Raw genomic sequence first — 16,980 nt, 5'->3', positions numbered from 1 at the left:
GGCACAGATTTTGACTAAGCAAAGGAAACACTTAAATTCTAGTACTCGATCAACACCAAAAGAGAAACTAAAGAAGCAAAGAAAATTCTGATTTGGTTTAGTGACTTTGATTTGGATTCACTCCCAATAATACAAAGGATGATATTTAATGAATCTCATGTATCTGTAACAACAGACCTATTGAAGGTACAATCTTCACATTTCACTGCCCTCTAGGGAGATGGATACTGTTCAGAAAGGTTAGCCTGCATCAAACTACATCAATCCTCTCTTCATTTCCCAACACAATCCAAACAAAATTGATCGTGAGAGCAAAGTCAACGCAACAAAAAAAGGTGTATTCTGTATCATCATACTATAAACTCTGATATAAACAAACACAACAAAACAATAAGGTGCACAAATTATGACCCTTTCCTCACAGATGCCCACACTTGTACAAGTTATAAATAATTCTCCCTGTATGGAACATATACAGACACAAACATTGATAAAAAATTAAAAAAAGAAAATGGCATGGTTAAATGCAGTCCGATGATCTAGTGCAGGGGTGGCGAACTCCAGGCCTGGACTGCTGCAGTGGCTGCAAGTTTTCATTCAAACCCTTTTCCTAATCAGTGACCAGTTTTCACTGCTAATTAACATTTCCCCCATCACTTTAATAGCCCTGTTGAATTGATTCCTTTCTTCATTAAATGACAGCCAAGCAGAAATAAGATGTGAAATAGGCTAACAGACGACCTGATAAACTGGGGCTTCAAACTCCAACCAGTTTCACTCCAATCACTTTCTTAATGAAAAGCCAATTCTTGCTGTTAATTAAACCTGTTATTTAATTCCATGGCTTGTTGCTGCTCTCATTCTGCCACAGCACACATTTCCCAAACTATTGTTTTTCTGTTCTTCTTCTGTTCTTTTCTGTTCTAAGAGCACCATCAAAATATTTTGGTGACCTGAGAGATCAACCTTACCAAGACCATCACCTCTCTTTAATTTCAGATATTGTGTAATGGGCACAGGGGAGCTGGTCATGTGGTGGCTTGTTTTGTGTCTCATTATTGTTTGCCTGCTAATTAAAGAAAAAGAAACAACTATGGGGCCTGAGCCAAGTTAATTAAAAGAAGTAATCAGCAGCAAAAACTGGTCACTAATTAAGAAAATGGTAAGAATGAAAACCTGCAGCCACTGTGGCACTCAAGTCCTGGAGTTCACCACCCCGATCTAGTGGGTGAATGATCTGTCTTAGTGCATACTTGAGATATTAGTCTCAATCTTTTGATTCCACGACATATTACCAGGAGCAGATTTGTGCAGCCAGAACAGCGCTATCTCAAAGAGAGAAAACAAGTTCAAATCATCATCATGCTCCCCAAGACAACAAAGAAGCCATACTTGGAAGCTCAGATCTTATCTTCAATAGTCATCTTCCTATTTATGTGTTATCTTCAAGGTGGCTATGTCAGATACCATTCATCCTTTAGTGAAGGTTGCCTTTCTTTTCTTTTTGGCATCAATAGCTGCCTCCCTTCACTTCTATTCTCTCAATTCCCCCCTCATTCTGTGTTTGCGGCAATCCTTAAAAGTTCCAGCACTTCTTCCTTCAGTTGTTATGGCAACTCAAAACATCACACTTAGACAGCCATAAACCCCTACTGCTCATAACACAGGGTGTGGTGTGTAGATGGGTGCAGAATTGGTGATGGTGTGAGGAACCTCATCAGAATTGGCTGATGTTAAGTGCGGTGTTCACAGGGGTCAGTGCTAGGGCCGCTGCTATTTTTAATATATATAAATGTTTCAAGTAGGAATATAAGTAACAAGCTGGTTAAGTTGGCAGATGATATCAAGTGGATTGGCAGATAATTTGGAATCCATTAAATCATTACAGAAGGATTTGGACATCATACAGGCTTTGGTAGATTTGTGACAGATGAAGTTTAATGTCAGTAAATGTAAGGTATTACACATAGGAAATAAAAATGTTAGGTCTGAATACACAATGGGTGGTCGGAAAATCAAGAGTACACCTTATGAGAAAGATTTACCAGTCAAAGTGGACTGTACGCTATCAACCTTCAGATTGTGTTCAGAGGAAATTATGAAAGCTAACAGAATGTTACATTATATAGTGCCTTGATGTGTGGAGTACAAGTCAAAGGGGGTTCTGCTCAAGCTTTATAATTCACTGGTGAGGCCTCATCTGGAGTACTGTGTGCGGTTTTAGTCTCCAGGGCACAAAAAGCAACACTAGAAAAGGTTCACAGAACAGTAACTAGACTCATGCCAGGGCTATATAGGATGAATTATGAAGAGAGATTAAAAAAGCAGAGTCTTTTCAGTTTAAGCAAAAGTTTAAGAGGTGATATGATTGAAGTGTTTAAAATTATGAAGGGAATTAGCACATTGTATCAAGACTGTTATTTTAAAATTCATCAAGAACACGGGGACACAGTTTTTAATTACACAGAGAACCACAGACACTTGGAATAAGCTACCAAGTAGCGTCAAGGACAGTAAGACTTTAGGAAATTTCAAAACCAAACTTGATGTTTTCAAGAAGAATTAACTGGGTAGGACTGGTGAGCTTTATTCGGCTGAATGGCCTGTTCTTGTGTAGATTGTTCTAATGTTTTCTTTCCATCTCTTAAATTAAAGACCTTTACTCTTTTGGCCACTCGCAAAATACGCTTGATTCTTGTAACAAGCACCTAACATGTTAATTGCATGACCACTAGGGGGTGCTCTGAGCCCCAATTATAGATGCAAGTGTGCAGGCACAGATCAGGGTTCAAATGAAGCGTATTTTTAATTTTACAAAGTACCTTTTACAGGCACTTCCTCTGAAATACAGTGACAAACACAGTTCCAGTTATCTTCCCCTATTTTCCTCCAGGCAGACCTTGTTCACTACCTCCTGATTCCAACTCCCTGAGTGAAGTGAGGCCACCTCTTTAATCCTGGACCTGTAGTACTTCTGGCGCTGTACTAGGATATTGTTTGAGGAAGCAATTCTGTGTCAGGTGGAAGACTCATAAAGTGACAATAGTCCTTCCCTGCAGCTCTGCCTGGCAGCACTCATGGAACCCAGCAGGGCAGTGCAACGGGACTACAGTTCCCATTATGCCCTGTGGGGATGTGTATAAATGAACCAGTCCAGGTGTAGTGCCGCCTAGTGTGTCAGGGCAGTATACAGTCTTGGTAGGCTGTCTCCCCCAGTCTTTCAATTATACTGGCTTCCTGCCTGGGTAAAGGTGTTCTGTCCAACCCAGCTGGAATGCTAGTCCATCAATGTTTACACACCATGCCAGCCTCGGATACGAGGTCCATCCTCACTGGGATCCCAGTTCATCCATGCCATCCTTCACAAGTTACACTGTGTTCGTTCAGTACCCTATGAGTGACATCGCTGTCAGTATGAGTGTTGCTACAGTGTCACGGATATGGTTGCTCTTCTATTAATTTGCTCCAAGGAACAGACAAGTATGGTTCAATTTTTTCAGTACAAAAAGTGTTAAAGAAGCTGAAATTCATACTTGATTATATGTTAAGAATGGGGACAATTCTTTATCTTTGTGAGGAGTACAGGTATACACATAAATAGCAATACTGAAGTGTGAGACAAGTGTATAGCTGTATAGTGCTTGGGATGACCAGCAACATGAAACCCTGAGGAGAAGTGGGAAGACATTATGATCAGCATTTCCAGCAAGAAAGTACTGAGCAGGAGATATTAACATGGGAGGAAAAGTGTTAATTCCATCAAAATTAACAAAAAAGCAATCCAGGGCTTTCACTGGCAGCCCAGATGGAATGCACTCTAACCCAACCTGTCCCCAACTACTAGCTGAGGCTTTGGCCAAAGCTAGGCCCAAAAAAAGGAAACTGGCTTTAAAATGATAATAATAAAAAAAATAAAACTTTAGTGCTTCAAAATACAACGACAAACCAAAATATGAATCTTTCTAAATTAAAACATTAATCTTAACTTAATAAGGAAAAGAATAAATAATACTAAAAAGAGTAAAACAGGAGAACCCAAAGCAAACAAGTTCCAGTTTGCCAAGTCAATGGCAAACTCAGAAAACAGAAACAAATAAATTGTTTGCAGATTCAATTTTGCACTAAGATTTTGTTTATCACTAGTCAACATGTATGAACTTAAAAAAATACTTGAGTGTTTATCAACATTTTAAAAAGACAAGAGTTTGAATTTAGGTAACGTCATTTTGAAGTGGCCTGGCATCTGACAGAGTGTCACGCACAGTGGGGTGAAACTTTCTGGAGTCTGAATGTAAGTGGCAGACTCCACATTTCTTTGCCATGGTGGAAAGTGATGAGATGGCCAAATTAAAACTTTCACTTTCCCCCTAAATATACAGATGTTGTGAAGATCTGTAACCACTTTTCCTTTTGTAACTGCGAATATCCTGATTGTCTGTGCGCCACTATAATGAAGCAGGCTTGCTGTACAGAATGATAACACATACACACAATGGATGGAGCTTTTGAGATTTGAGCAATTGTATGCATATCTGAGAGTGGGGCTTATTTACAAAACAGTCAAATTTGATGCCTGAAGTTTTCTCTTTATGTTTTGCAGATGTTTGTCACAAGTTTCACTAAGCCAAGATACTACTGGATTGGGTTGACAGATGAAAGGACCGGCAAATGGGAGTGGGTTGACGGCACAGACTACAAGATGCATTCTCAGTAAGCCTTCTTCCATTTCACAAGAGCGACCTTTTATGTTTTACTGGCATGGTTTGTTCTTTTATACAGTATAATTCAACTGGCAAACCATCTTCTTATTTACTTAACTAGTTCAGGGTCATTGAGAGCCAATACCTGTCTCAGCAGCTCTGAGTAGAAGCATCACACTTCAGCACTCAACACAACTTGTAGTTGGAGAACACATTTCACTGCTTTGTTGCCTCTTTTAGTGACAAATTCAACAACTAGGATGGAAGAAGTGACTTTGTGCACAGTTTTATCTTAACTGTCCATCTTGATTTTAGGTCTTCTATTGTGCAATGATAATACAGAGAGGTTGTGTTAATTTGGCAACCTTTCCAGTGTTGTCTATAATAAAAATCGTGGCAGTATTCTATGCAGTTTCAAATATTCATACTATAATTTTTGAAAAACGATGCTCTCTGCTGTCTATACATTTATCCTTAATCTACATTAAGAACTTTGCACATATGCACATTAAACACAGGGTTACCACCAGTGACGAATAACCAGTCCGGGTAAGAAATATAATCATGGCTGCTAGAAAGGCATCTTTCAACCAAAAAAAAAAGTTTTTGTTTTTTTAAATAAATTAACAAGTATGTTAAACATACTTAATATCTTCTTCTTTCAGCTACTCCCATTAGGGGTTGCCACAGCGGATCATCTTTCTGTCCTCTGCATCTTGTTCTGTTACCCCCATCACCTGCATGTCCTCTCTCACCACATCCATAAACCTTCTCTTAGGCCTTCCTCTTTTTCTATTGCCTGGCAGCTTTACCCTTAGCTTCCTTCTCCCAATATACCCAGCATCTCTCCTCTGCACATGTCCAAACCAACGCAATCTTGCCTCCCTGACTTTGTCTCCCAGCCGTCCAACTTGAGCTGACCCTCTAATTTCCTCATTTCTAATCCTGTCCATCCTCGTCATACCCAATGCAAATCTTTAGCTCTGCTACCTCCAGCTCGGTCTCCTGCTTTCTGGTCAGTGCCACCGTCTCCAACCCATATAACATAGCTGGTCTCACTATCGCCCTTGTAGACAATCCCTTTCACTCTTGCTGATACCTATCTGTCACAAATCACTCCTGACACTCTTCTCCACCCATTCCACCCTACCTGCAAAATCAATCTAGAATTAAAAAAAAAAACAACTAACAAAAAAATTGAACCCCCATCGGAGATAAAGACAGAAGAGCCCAAGAGCAGCGAGAGAGAAAAAAAATCTTCTTCTCCCAATATTAATGCGTATTCTTTTTTTGTTTTTTCAATTAAGTCTTGTATGTATTAAAAAGGTTTTGGAAAGATCCTCTAGGTGAGAATTGATTTTTTTCCAATTTCAGATAATATAGAATGTCAGTAGCCAACTGAGTTATAAAAGGTGGCCTGGAATTCTTCCCGTTGAGCAGGTTAAGGCCACATGCCAGTGGTGCGATTATCAGCTATTACTATAAATTTGTCCTTATCCACTTTCAGCCCATCTGGAAGTCCACCAAATATCACTGTTAAGAGTAGTTTCTCTTATAAAAAGTGACTAATGGACGGACCCTGCACCCAGAGCCCAGTGCAGAGGTGATGGATCTGCTCTGTTTTAAGGGTATGTGACATGTAAGAGAGAGCTGCTTACAGCAGGATGCATTTATTTATTGTCTTTGTTGATTACTAACATATTCACATTGGCTCTAGCCTTTTAAACCTTCTGAGGAAAAAATAACTTTTATTTGAGGTTTCTTTTAGCAACTTAGAGTATCCATTGGAGGGTAAGGATAGGCCCTCTTAGCCACCTGTTGAAGTCCACTCATGTAATCAAAGTGCAGCATACTGGATTTAAAAGAGGAGAAGTTCATGAAAGATAACACAAAACAGTGAATGGACTTCTGTGACTGACTTCAAAGTTTGACGGGCTTTACCTTGTTCAAAACACTCAATTTTCTTCTTTCCTTGCATCCACCATTGTTCTTGACTTTTTATGGATATTGTGTGCATTGTACAGTAGTTGTGGTTGAGTACACATTGCTGTTTAACTCTTATATATAACCAGAGCCCATCCCTGCAACTTATGACTTGCTATAACAAAATTAAACCAATTACAAAGAGTTGTAGGAGCTGTTAAAAATGTATGAATGACTTGCTCTGGTCTCCACATTACACAGCTGGCAGGAATGGGCAAATTCCAGCTCTTTGTAATTTTCTTTAGATTGTATAAAAGAAGGCTATGAATCAAAATAGTTGTAAAATTCATGTAGTGTGATGTCGACATTGCACACGCGATGTCTGCTCTTGCTCATACATTACATCTAGAGTTGCCAATTCACCTAACCAGGACATCAATGGGATATGTGATCCAGGCAGGCAGTGTCTCAAGCAGAGTTCAAATCATGAGCACACCACTTCCACTGCTTTAATTCATTATGTAAAATTGAAATCTAGTGTTCTATTAAATTATCTGCCTAAGAGTCACTTTCCAAACCTTGAATATGGTTCTTAACTTTCTTAAGAGGTGCTGTAGTTACTGGCCTGTCTATCTAATTCAGCAGTGGCTTCTGTTCTCTCCTTCACCTCCACCCTACCATTGGGCTATTTAAAGTTGCACTAGACATTATTCTTATATTTTAAAATTCTATATTTTGGTGCTTTGCATAAGAGTATCAGCCACTTACCATAACTTAGAAAAATCATAACTTATTGTAACCTTTAAAAGTTGAACAACTTTGCTGCGTATTAACAATTTTTGCTACCGTCACCATTACTAACACTTACTGCTACAATGTCAGATTTTTTACGTAGAGTGCATTTTTAGCCTGCACCTGCTTAAAGCAAGAGCTGGCATTCATGCCTTGTTCCTTCAATGCGAAGGGTTGTGTTTTGTGTAAAATATTAATAGCCTTAGATGATTTATCAAAATAAATTAAATAGAAAGTTTTTATTTTGCCTCAAAAAAGTATTCAGAGCTTTGAAATACTGAAAAATGATCGGCACACATCCATCCATCCATCCATTTTCTAACCCGCTGAATCCAAATACAGGGTCACGGGGGTCTGCTGGAGCCAATCCCAGCCAACACAGGGCACAAGGCAGGAACCAACCCTGGGCAGGGTGCCAACCCATTCATTCCAGAATGAAACATTTCAACAGCCACTCAATTGTCAATATACTAACATTATGCATATTTAAGAAGATGATTCTGTTTGCCAATACAATTGTCTTTATTTTGCTCAAAAGTACTATATTGTCCACTTCTACCATTAAGACAATTGCTGCCTCTTGTTTAGCTCTGAACACCTTGGCTTCCTCACAAGCTGTAGATTTTCTTTCAGTTCTATGGAAACACAACTGCATTTGTGAGTACATTGACAGTAGTGCACTATATGGAGAGGGAAAGCTCTACTGTTTTATACATGGGCATCAAACCCACAGCCAACATATGCATATTTTTTTGTGTGGTGGCTTCTGATTCTTATATCATATAGTGTTCTTTCATAACTTTCTCTTTATGTATCATCTATTTATTTTTCAGACACTGGAAACCAGGGCAGCCTGACAACTGGAAAGGACACGGTCTTGGTGGTGGAGAGGACTGTGCCCATTTACACAATGATGGCCGTTATAATGACGATCACTGTAGTCGCCAGTACTTTTATGTTTGTGAGAAGAAAAATCCATGAGATAAAGCTGAAATGAAATCAGAGTCTCACTGACTATGAATTTGTTGGTGTCTGACAGAATTAGAGAGGGAAATTACAGCAATTTCTTCTTGTTTAACTCCGGTACTTATTCATATTATTTCAGTGCTTCAACATACAGAAAATAAAGTGATGCATTTGCTTTTTGTTGCATGGATGCTGGATATTTTAAGCTGTGATCTTTTTCAAAATAAAAATGCTCAGATTTTCTGCAGCTCTGTTATTGTTGTGTGTACCATTGGATAGTATTTTTTAACACTTTACGGCTTTTATTTGCTATTGGGTTTTTAGTTGAAGACTTCACCTCCACTCATGAGTATTGATGAGTTACCATAGACTTACCATTAAGTGGCAGAAGGCATAGAAATATTCATAATTTTTTGCAGCATAAAGTTATTTCATCCACTAGATCAGTGTTTCTCAACCTTTAAGTATTTGCGACCCGAGTTTTCATAACAGTTTTAATTGCACCCCCCCCCAACATTTTTTGAAATGTAGATGTATATTTTATTATACCTACTTAACTTTTATCAACATTTATCTAACTCTATATTCATTGTTCTAGTATCAGAATGTAGTTTAAGTTAATTTGTTTTGGTTTCAACAGATGTTTTTTTCATATTTTTGATTCTTGTTTTCTTTTTTTCACATCTTCGCGTCCTCCTTTTTGTTACTTTGCGCCCTGCAAGGGGGGCCCGCCCCACAGGTTGAGAACCACTGCACTAGATAGTAACAGAATACTTTCTGAGTTATTTGGGCTTAACACTGTAAAATGGATTGCAACATGTCACCCAAGCCTGACTCGGGGTTAACCATATTTGCATAGAATTCCAAGTCTGCATAATGCTCGGAGTTAATTGCCAAGGAGGTTAAAGTAATATCATCTACTCTGAATGCTTCTTTTGATTAGATGAATTGTAATTGTTAGTTTGGCTCCCAATATGTATGTACAAGTACGTTCACCCTTTGATGGACTCGCATCCTGTCGAGGGATTGTTCCTGCCTGTTACCAAATTCTTGCTGGAATAGGCTCTAGCTTTCTGCCAACCTGGTCCTATATAAGCAAGTTAGAAAGTGGATGGATATGGATGGATGGTTTAGTCATCTAACAATTTCACTTATATTTACAAATTCTATATATAATGCCTAGTCTGTCCATATTCCTCTTCAATTTTAGTAATCTTAAAGGTTCCTATATTTTATACTCTCATGGCATCGGGTCTAAAACCTCTGGTGATTTTTTTCAAACCATAAGCATTCCAAAATGATGCCCTGAAACTGAAAGTGTGGCAAAGTTATTGGCCATACATTTAGCTTTCCCTTGGACTGTTCTATTATTCAGTTTTTTGTCTCTTTACATACAATTGCAAGTGTCAGTTTTAAGATAGCTATGCATAGTAAAGTGCTATACACCTACAGACCAACAGTTTTTGCCATTGGAGTAATAAAGGAAACAGCCCACTGACTCAGTGGCTCAAACTGCTGTTTCACAGTTTCAACAGACTGGTTTAAATCTTGCCTGGGTCGCTCCGTACAGTTCTCTCCATGCTCATTTTTCTCTTATGCAATAAAAACATACACATTTAATTGTTTGCCACCTTTAAATTAGCCTTGCTTTGGTTGGGCTCTTTGGCCTGGCACTGTGGTAGATTGGCATCGTATCTGGGGTTGGTTCTTATCTTGTGCCATGTTTCTACACTGTTGGGTCTTCATTAAGATGGTTATGTAAAAGAATAAATGCATGTATAGGATATGCACCAAAATCTGAATTGGGTCACATAAAACCGGCTTTGTAATGCTAGCCTACATGCACACCCACTAGATAACTATAATGTTCCATCTATAGTTTACTCTTGTCTTGTGTCCACACAGATAAAAGGCTCACATTGTGCAACAGAAATGAAAAAAGCTTATGTCTGAGATGATATAGATAGCAGAGTGGCACACTGTAGCACTGAGCTGCCTCACATTTCGATCATCCTGGTTTTAAATCTTTTGCCTGTTTTTTCTCTGTATGGCTTTGCATGTTCTCCCTTTATTTAATCCCAGGATAAGTTAACTGACAGCTCTAAATATGACACACTCTGTGTGTTGTGGGTGTGTGCCCTGTGATGGACTAGTGCACAGTCCACGACTGCTTCCTGCCTGGCACCCAGTTTTGCTGGTCAGACTCCATAGACTGAATAGAATTTAATTTAGTGAATTTAAGAATGTTATATTATACAATGTTATGTTCTGTAAACAAGACATGGTTTCCACACTCCCTGTCCTCTTGTCAATGGTCCCCCTATACACAAGTCTCATTTCTGTTGAGTCATTGTCTTTTCAAGTGACAAGGAAACCAAAGAGGCCATCTTGAATGGTCAAATGTGCAAGTGTCCAGCTTGCATGAATTATTTGAAGCGAAGGCACTCAATAGACCCTCACAGCTTCCTTTACCTGTGGATTTGCTGCCCTCAGTGCAGTCTTAAATCTCCAAAAAAGCAGATGGTTCCATGACTACTTTATCTTTAAAACATGATGAGAGTTATATCTTACAAATTGGCTTTTGATGCACACACAAATTAATACAAATACAGTATATGTTTACATATTGATATATTTACATCTAATATGTTAGATTAGATTAGATTCATTTTATTAATTCCAAGGAGAAACTCAGATGCATACAGCAACAGAGACATAAAAAACAAGAATACAAAATCATAGGACAGATAATACAACCAATCAATCAATTAATCAATCAATAAGTGAATAAATACAAATAAATACAGTAAATGTATATTGTGCAGATATTTAAAAAATGTAAGTACATCGACAAGAAGTTACGAAATTGCCTGATAGCAGTAGGCAGAAAAGACCCTCAGAGGCGCTTTTTAGCACACCCGGATGGAACGAGCCTGTGGCTAAAAGTGCTCTATGACAGCGCCTCCTGCTGGATGGGATTTTTCATTATAGCATTCAGTTTAACAACCACAACTTTCAGTGTGTCCTGGCTTTGGTCTGTGATGGAGAAGACTTTCCTGATAAGTTTGTTCAGCCATTATGCTACTTTTGAACTCTGGTTGCTTCACCAGGAGAACACCACACTGGCTACTACAGACAGAAAGAACATTTCCAGCAGCTTGCTGTATTCATCAAAATATCTGAGTCTTCTTAAAAAAGTACAGTCGGACCTGGCCCTTCTTGTACAGAGCCACTGTGTTGTCAGACCAGTCCAGTCTGTTGTTAATGTGAAACCCCAAGTACTTGTAGCTCTGCACCATTTCCACATCCTCCTCCAGAATGGTGACTGGTCTTAGATGCTTCTTGGGTTGCTAGCAGTCCACCACCAGCTATTTTGTCTTGCTGATGTTGAGTTGCAAGTTGTTGCCCCTAAACCACAACACAAAGTCTTCCACAACCTTCCTGAACTCAGATGTGTCTCCAATGCAGCCTGTGATGTACAAGTCATCTGAAATTTTCTGTAGAAGGCAAGTGCAGGTATTGTACTGGAAGTCTGTAGTAACAGTTGGATAATCACAATTGAGGCATAGTGGGAGCACTGGGGGATTATTGGCCAATAATTGTTGTATACTAGTAGAGTATGAGTAAAATAATGAGCAGAGCTACTGTATGTATTACCTATTACCTATGTAATAATTTGTATGCTAATATCATGGAGTCTCAGGTCAGTTAATGTGATGTAATGTGCATAAGTGTACTGTGTGTACATGGGTGAAAGACTGGTTCGACATACATAAAAATGTACATGAAAGATCTGGTTAGGAATATAAATAATGAACTGTTAAAGTCTGCTGATGATACCACGCTAGATGGAACTGCAGATAATCCAGAATCAGTAAAACTCTTACAGATGGACCTGAACTAAACATGTGAAAAAAATATTAAATATTATATAAAATATAAATATAAAATATTAAATTTTAATACACAATGAGCGTTCTGAAACTCGAAAGTACCCCTTATGAGAAGGACCTGGGGGACTTGTCACTATCTACATCCAGTCAGTATACAAAAGCCATTAAGAAGACTAATAGAATATTAGGTTTAAATCACGATGGGTGGAGTACAAGACAAAGGAGGTTATACTTAAGCTTTATAATGCATTATTGAGGTCTCACCTGAAGTTCTGCATGAAAGACTGAACTCCAGAATTCCAAACAATAAAAAAAAAAAACATAGCATTAAAAAAGTCTAAAGAAAAACAAGTGTGGTTCCTGGACTGAGAGGAAAATTCTCAGTTATGAGAAAAGACTGTGGTTTTTATGTGCTGCTCTCTTCTGCCCTGGAACATAAGCTTATGGAAGACCAACTCTTTTTAATGTAATGAGACTCATCAGCATGGCTGTCCCTTTCCAGTACTTGCTATATCTGAGCTGCATTCCTAGTAGCAGTGCCAGTACTTTCAGATCACCAGATGTAACTATTGTACTGTATATGCATATTTATAATACAATGTATCTAAAAAAAATAGGCAACTGCAATAAAATGTTATGACTCAGGAAAATTTAAAGATGATTTTTGTAATCAACCGGTCCAAATTCATGACATACACCCAGAAGTGTGCAGGAAGCAAAGTCTTCATTGCCCAGTGTAATCTATGACCCAAGTTTGACAATCCTTTAGATGTTGTTGTACCACAATAGTTTTCAGTCCTTAAGATGTCACCAACAGTCTTTTTGTTTTGTACTAATTAAGCATTAATTCAACTTAAGGGTGTGCCATGTGCTAGAAAGTAAGTTGTGTTTAAATTTAAGGATAGTTTGTTTAAAGAAAATTTCTTTAATTTAGCAGTTACAGCACACATTTACTAAACCATAGAAAAACCCCATATAATACTTAAAAAAGGTTAGTTTTGACTTCTAAGTTTCATATTTTGGCAGAATGTTTTGCCTAAAAATGAGAATTTACAAAAAATTCCGAATTAGTATACACTGTCCTAATTCAGGTGTTCATAAAAAATGTAATAATTTACTCCTTGAGGTAGAAGTTCATAATAAACAAGAATAGTTGTGTCACATATTTAACATATTAACGTGTGTTGGTCAGTCAGCCATTTTCTAACGTTCTATATCCTAACACAGGGTCACGGGGGTCTGCTGGAGCCAACCCCAGGGCACAAGGCAGGAAACAAGCCCCTAGCAGGGTGCCAGCCCACCACAGGGCACACACACACCAAGGACAATTTAGGATCGCTAATGCGCCTAACCTGCATGTCTTTGGACTGTGGGAGAAGTGAACCCAGGTCTCCTTACTGCGAGGCAGCAGCGCTATCACTGTGCCACCGAGCTGCTCTATTAACATGTGTTTAAACACTAAATATGCTTGATTGTAGCAGAAATGTGTCAGTTTTCACCCACTGATGAAGTCCATAGAGAGACAGATCTCTAGTAAAGGATCCAAAATCAGAAAATACCATCATTAGTAATTACTGACCTTGAAACAGTCTAAAATGATATCTCACATGCTTATGTTTGAAATCTGTCACTTTTATCTATCTGGGAGTGACTCTTACAGGACTAGGACCAGCAGGAAAGAATCAAATATCAAAAATATCATATTAATGATCAGCAACCTTGAAATAACATAAAATGACACTCCACTTGCCTATATTTTTGATCCCAACATTTTCCAGTTTTATGAAAAGAAGAAACTTTGACTCCTAATATCCCATTAGCGGGTAAAGCCCTGCGTTTGGTTGATATCACTTGCACAGCTTCAGGTTCTTCTGATCATTTTTGCTGAAGACACCTATTGGTGTAATTTCCTGCACAATATATGGTACAAAAATGGACTAAAATGAGGATTTTTTGGGTCTGTAGAGACAAAAAGGAGGATGGAACTCCATAAATCTCAATGTCTTGCATATCTAGACATTGAGATGGGTCAAATGATATATCATATGGTATACTGGAGAGTTAGTAGATGCAAGAAAAAAAAAATTGTTCATAAACACAGTACAGATTTTGAATGGATTGGTGTGTCATCTTTGCATGTATTACGGATTTCAGTACCCTCAGAAAAATTATACAGTATTTGATACATTTGGGGCATAAGTCACATATTTTCACACCTGGATCTGGAAAATTGTAAGTAGAAACAACTAAAGAGCAAATTCCCAAAGCACACTCACTGTCACATCTGAGATTGTATTGCATTTCTAGAGCCTCAGTGTCTGTAAGAGCCAATGTTAGAAAGTTAAAGCTTTGACTAAACTCATATTGGTATTTTCTTAATTTCAATAGAACATAATTTTCTTTCATAGTCGTTGACAATGGTATAGCCTTTTCCCCCTGTAAGTTAGTTTGAGTTAGAACTTTCTTTCTATAACTAAGAGAAAAGCCAAGCAAAATGACACCTTTTATTGGCTAACTAAAAAGGTGTCATTTTGCTTGGCTTTTCTCTACAGTCATAATGGCTAACACGGTACAACACCCTAGTACAGTGGTGGCGAACCTATGGCACGCGTGCCAAAGGGGGCACTCAGAGCCCTCTCAGTGGGCACGCGCGCCGTCGCCCGAGCACAGAGTTCATTACTATAAAGCCAGAGGAATGCGGGCGGGCTGCTCCCCTCACCGCTCCCCCTCTTCACGCGCGCCGGAGGACTTCTCTCACATCACCCGCCCCTCTGCCCAGCAGCCCAATGGGAGCGCTTCCTCCCTCTCCTGTCTGGGGTAAGGTGGGCGGCACACATGCTGCTTGAGGGTGTGGCACGGAGTGCAACCTTTTGAGTCTGTGATTCCCGTGGTGGGGTTGGAGGGGATGTGGTATAGCGGGTCCACAGCTCAAAATTGAAAAGGCCAGTTTTAACAGATAATTGCCGCACTCGCGGTTTAAAGGGGGTTATGGTAGAGTGGCCGGAGCGGTTTCCGGGAGCTTTGTGATGCGGGCAGTCCTCGCTTAAGCGCACAGGTGAGGAGTCGTCCGCATCTGTAATTATTGCCGGTAGTTGCTAATCGCCACACCTGATCCACGACCCCGTAATAAATAATGGAAGCTTTGGGGGCGGAGCTTAATAGGGAAGACCTGCATGAAACACTTGAGAGGATCAAAGGGATGACAAAGGACAGCACAGTTAGTTGTGAAAATGAAATCCTTAAAGTGTGGAATTCTCTGCCAAATAATCTTAAGTCAATGAAGGCACTTGAGATTGCTTTCCTTACTTTGTTTGGAACATCTTATGCTTGTGCGCAGCTGTTTTCAGCTTTGAATTAAATCAAATCTGACACCAGAAACAGACTAACAGATGACCTGAGTGCTGCATGTGTTGCTCTCAAACTTACAAAGTATGAGCCAAGGTTAGACAAATTATCAGCATGCATACAACAGCAAAAAGCACATTAATTGTTCAAAAGCATACCGAATGCAAACGTTTACCTTTTAACAAAAAGTTGTTTGTATCATTGAAAGCTCTGTTATTATGTTTTTCTTTTTAAGACAAAAGATGTTAATGTATGAGTGGCTTTTCTAAATTAAAAGCTCAGTAGATAGACAGACAGAGCATCAGTATTGGCAGTTCAGTACAATTTATCATCCAGCTCCACTCCCAGGTATTTATAGGTCTGTACCCTCTGCACACACTCACCTCTGATGATCACGGGGTCCATGAGGGGCCTGGGCCTCCTAAAATCCACCACCAGCTCCTTGGCTATGCTGGTGTTCAGTTTTAGGTGGTATTCAGGTTAAATTGCCATGTTGGCACTTTGTGATAAATAAGTGGGTTTTGGATTGCAGTTTCTAAATGGTTCGCCATCACTGCCCTAGTACTACTTTCTATAACTAAGATACAGTGTGTTAATTGAATCAGTTGTTGTTTAGAACAGGTCCTAGTACGCAGGGACTTAAAACACCCATTTTCAGCTTTGAAATGGGTAGATATACAGTTTTCTGACCATTTTGAAATGGATTTGAATGATTTGAAATGTAACAAGATTTAAGCTTTGAACAGAACTTTTCTTAACAAAGAGCTTTAGGGTTTTTTTGGCTATTTCAATTGTCTCTTTTTTGTGTGAACTGTTTTACTTTGAATTTTAACTAAAACTTTTAAAAATTAAAAAAAGATATTTTGTCTGTGAAATTATTTCTGTGTGTCAGGCTTTTGTTGAATCCCATTTTTTATGCTAGAGCTGCTGAAGTTTGGTAATTTGGGAAAACACAGATACAGTGTCATAATGCATGTGAGCCTGTTCTAGAAATAATTTGCAGAAAGCAGAAGTCAACCATGGACAGATCATAGCTATGCACACACACACACACACACCTGGCCAGTTTAAAGCACTGAATTTAACCCGATAGACATGTTTAGAAAATTTTGAAAGAAAACCAGACCAGCCAGAGAAAAAAAAAAAATACATAACCAAAGATAGGTTATGCAAACTCCACACAAGCAGCATCCATGTGTGTGACCCAAACCTAGGACTCTGAAGCTGAGAAGCAGCAGCTCTCAGTTATTGCACCAAACTGCCACCCATAGATGTTTAGCTGAATGCAATTCCATTTATTTTTATGCAGCACTCTTCACTATAGACAGGTTTAGAGTGCTTAGGCAGATTTTCCAAATGAA

General features: G+C 38.9%; 1 protein-coding gene across 3 annotated transcripts in view; it reads left to right on the top strand.

Moving 5' to 3' along the window:
• The window catches only part of asgrl2 (asialoglycoprotein receptor-like 2), a 52,924-nt gene extending 44,287 nt beyond the window's left edge, over positions 1–8,637 (top strand). For all 3 annotated transcript variants that reach the window (XM_039747056.1, XM_039747057.1, XM_039747058.1), the window contains 2 exons: positions 4,601–4,710; positions 8,249–8,637. In XM_039747056.1, coding sequence (XP_039602990.1) covers positions 4,601–4,710; positions 8,249–8,396 — 258 coding nt within the window. In that variant the 3' untranslated portion in view covers positions 8,397–8,637. The remainder of the gene's footprint in view (positions 1–4,600; positions 4,711–8,248) is intronic.
• The last annotated feature ends 8,343 nt before the right edge of the window (positions 8,638–16,980 follow it).

The sequence above is a fragment of the Polypterus senegalus genome, chromosome 3 (genome assembly GCF_016835505.1).
Source record: "Polypterus senegalus isolate Bchr_013 chromosome 3, ASM1683550v1, whole genome shotgun sequence".
NCBI lineage: Eukaryota > Metazoa > Chordata > Cladistia > Polypteriformes > Polypteridae > Polypterus > Polypterus senegalus.
The sequence above is the reverse complement of the archived record's forward strand: the minus strand, read 5'-3'. Positions and strand labels throughout refer to the sequence as shown.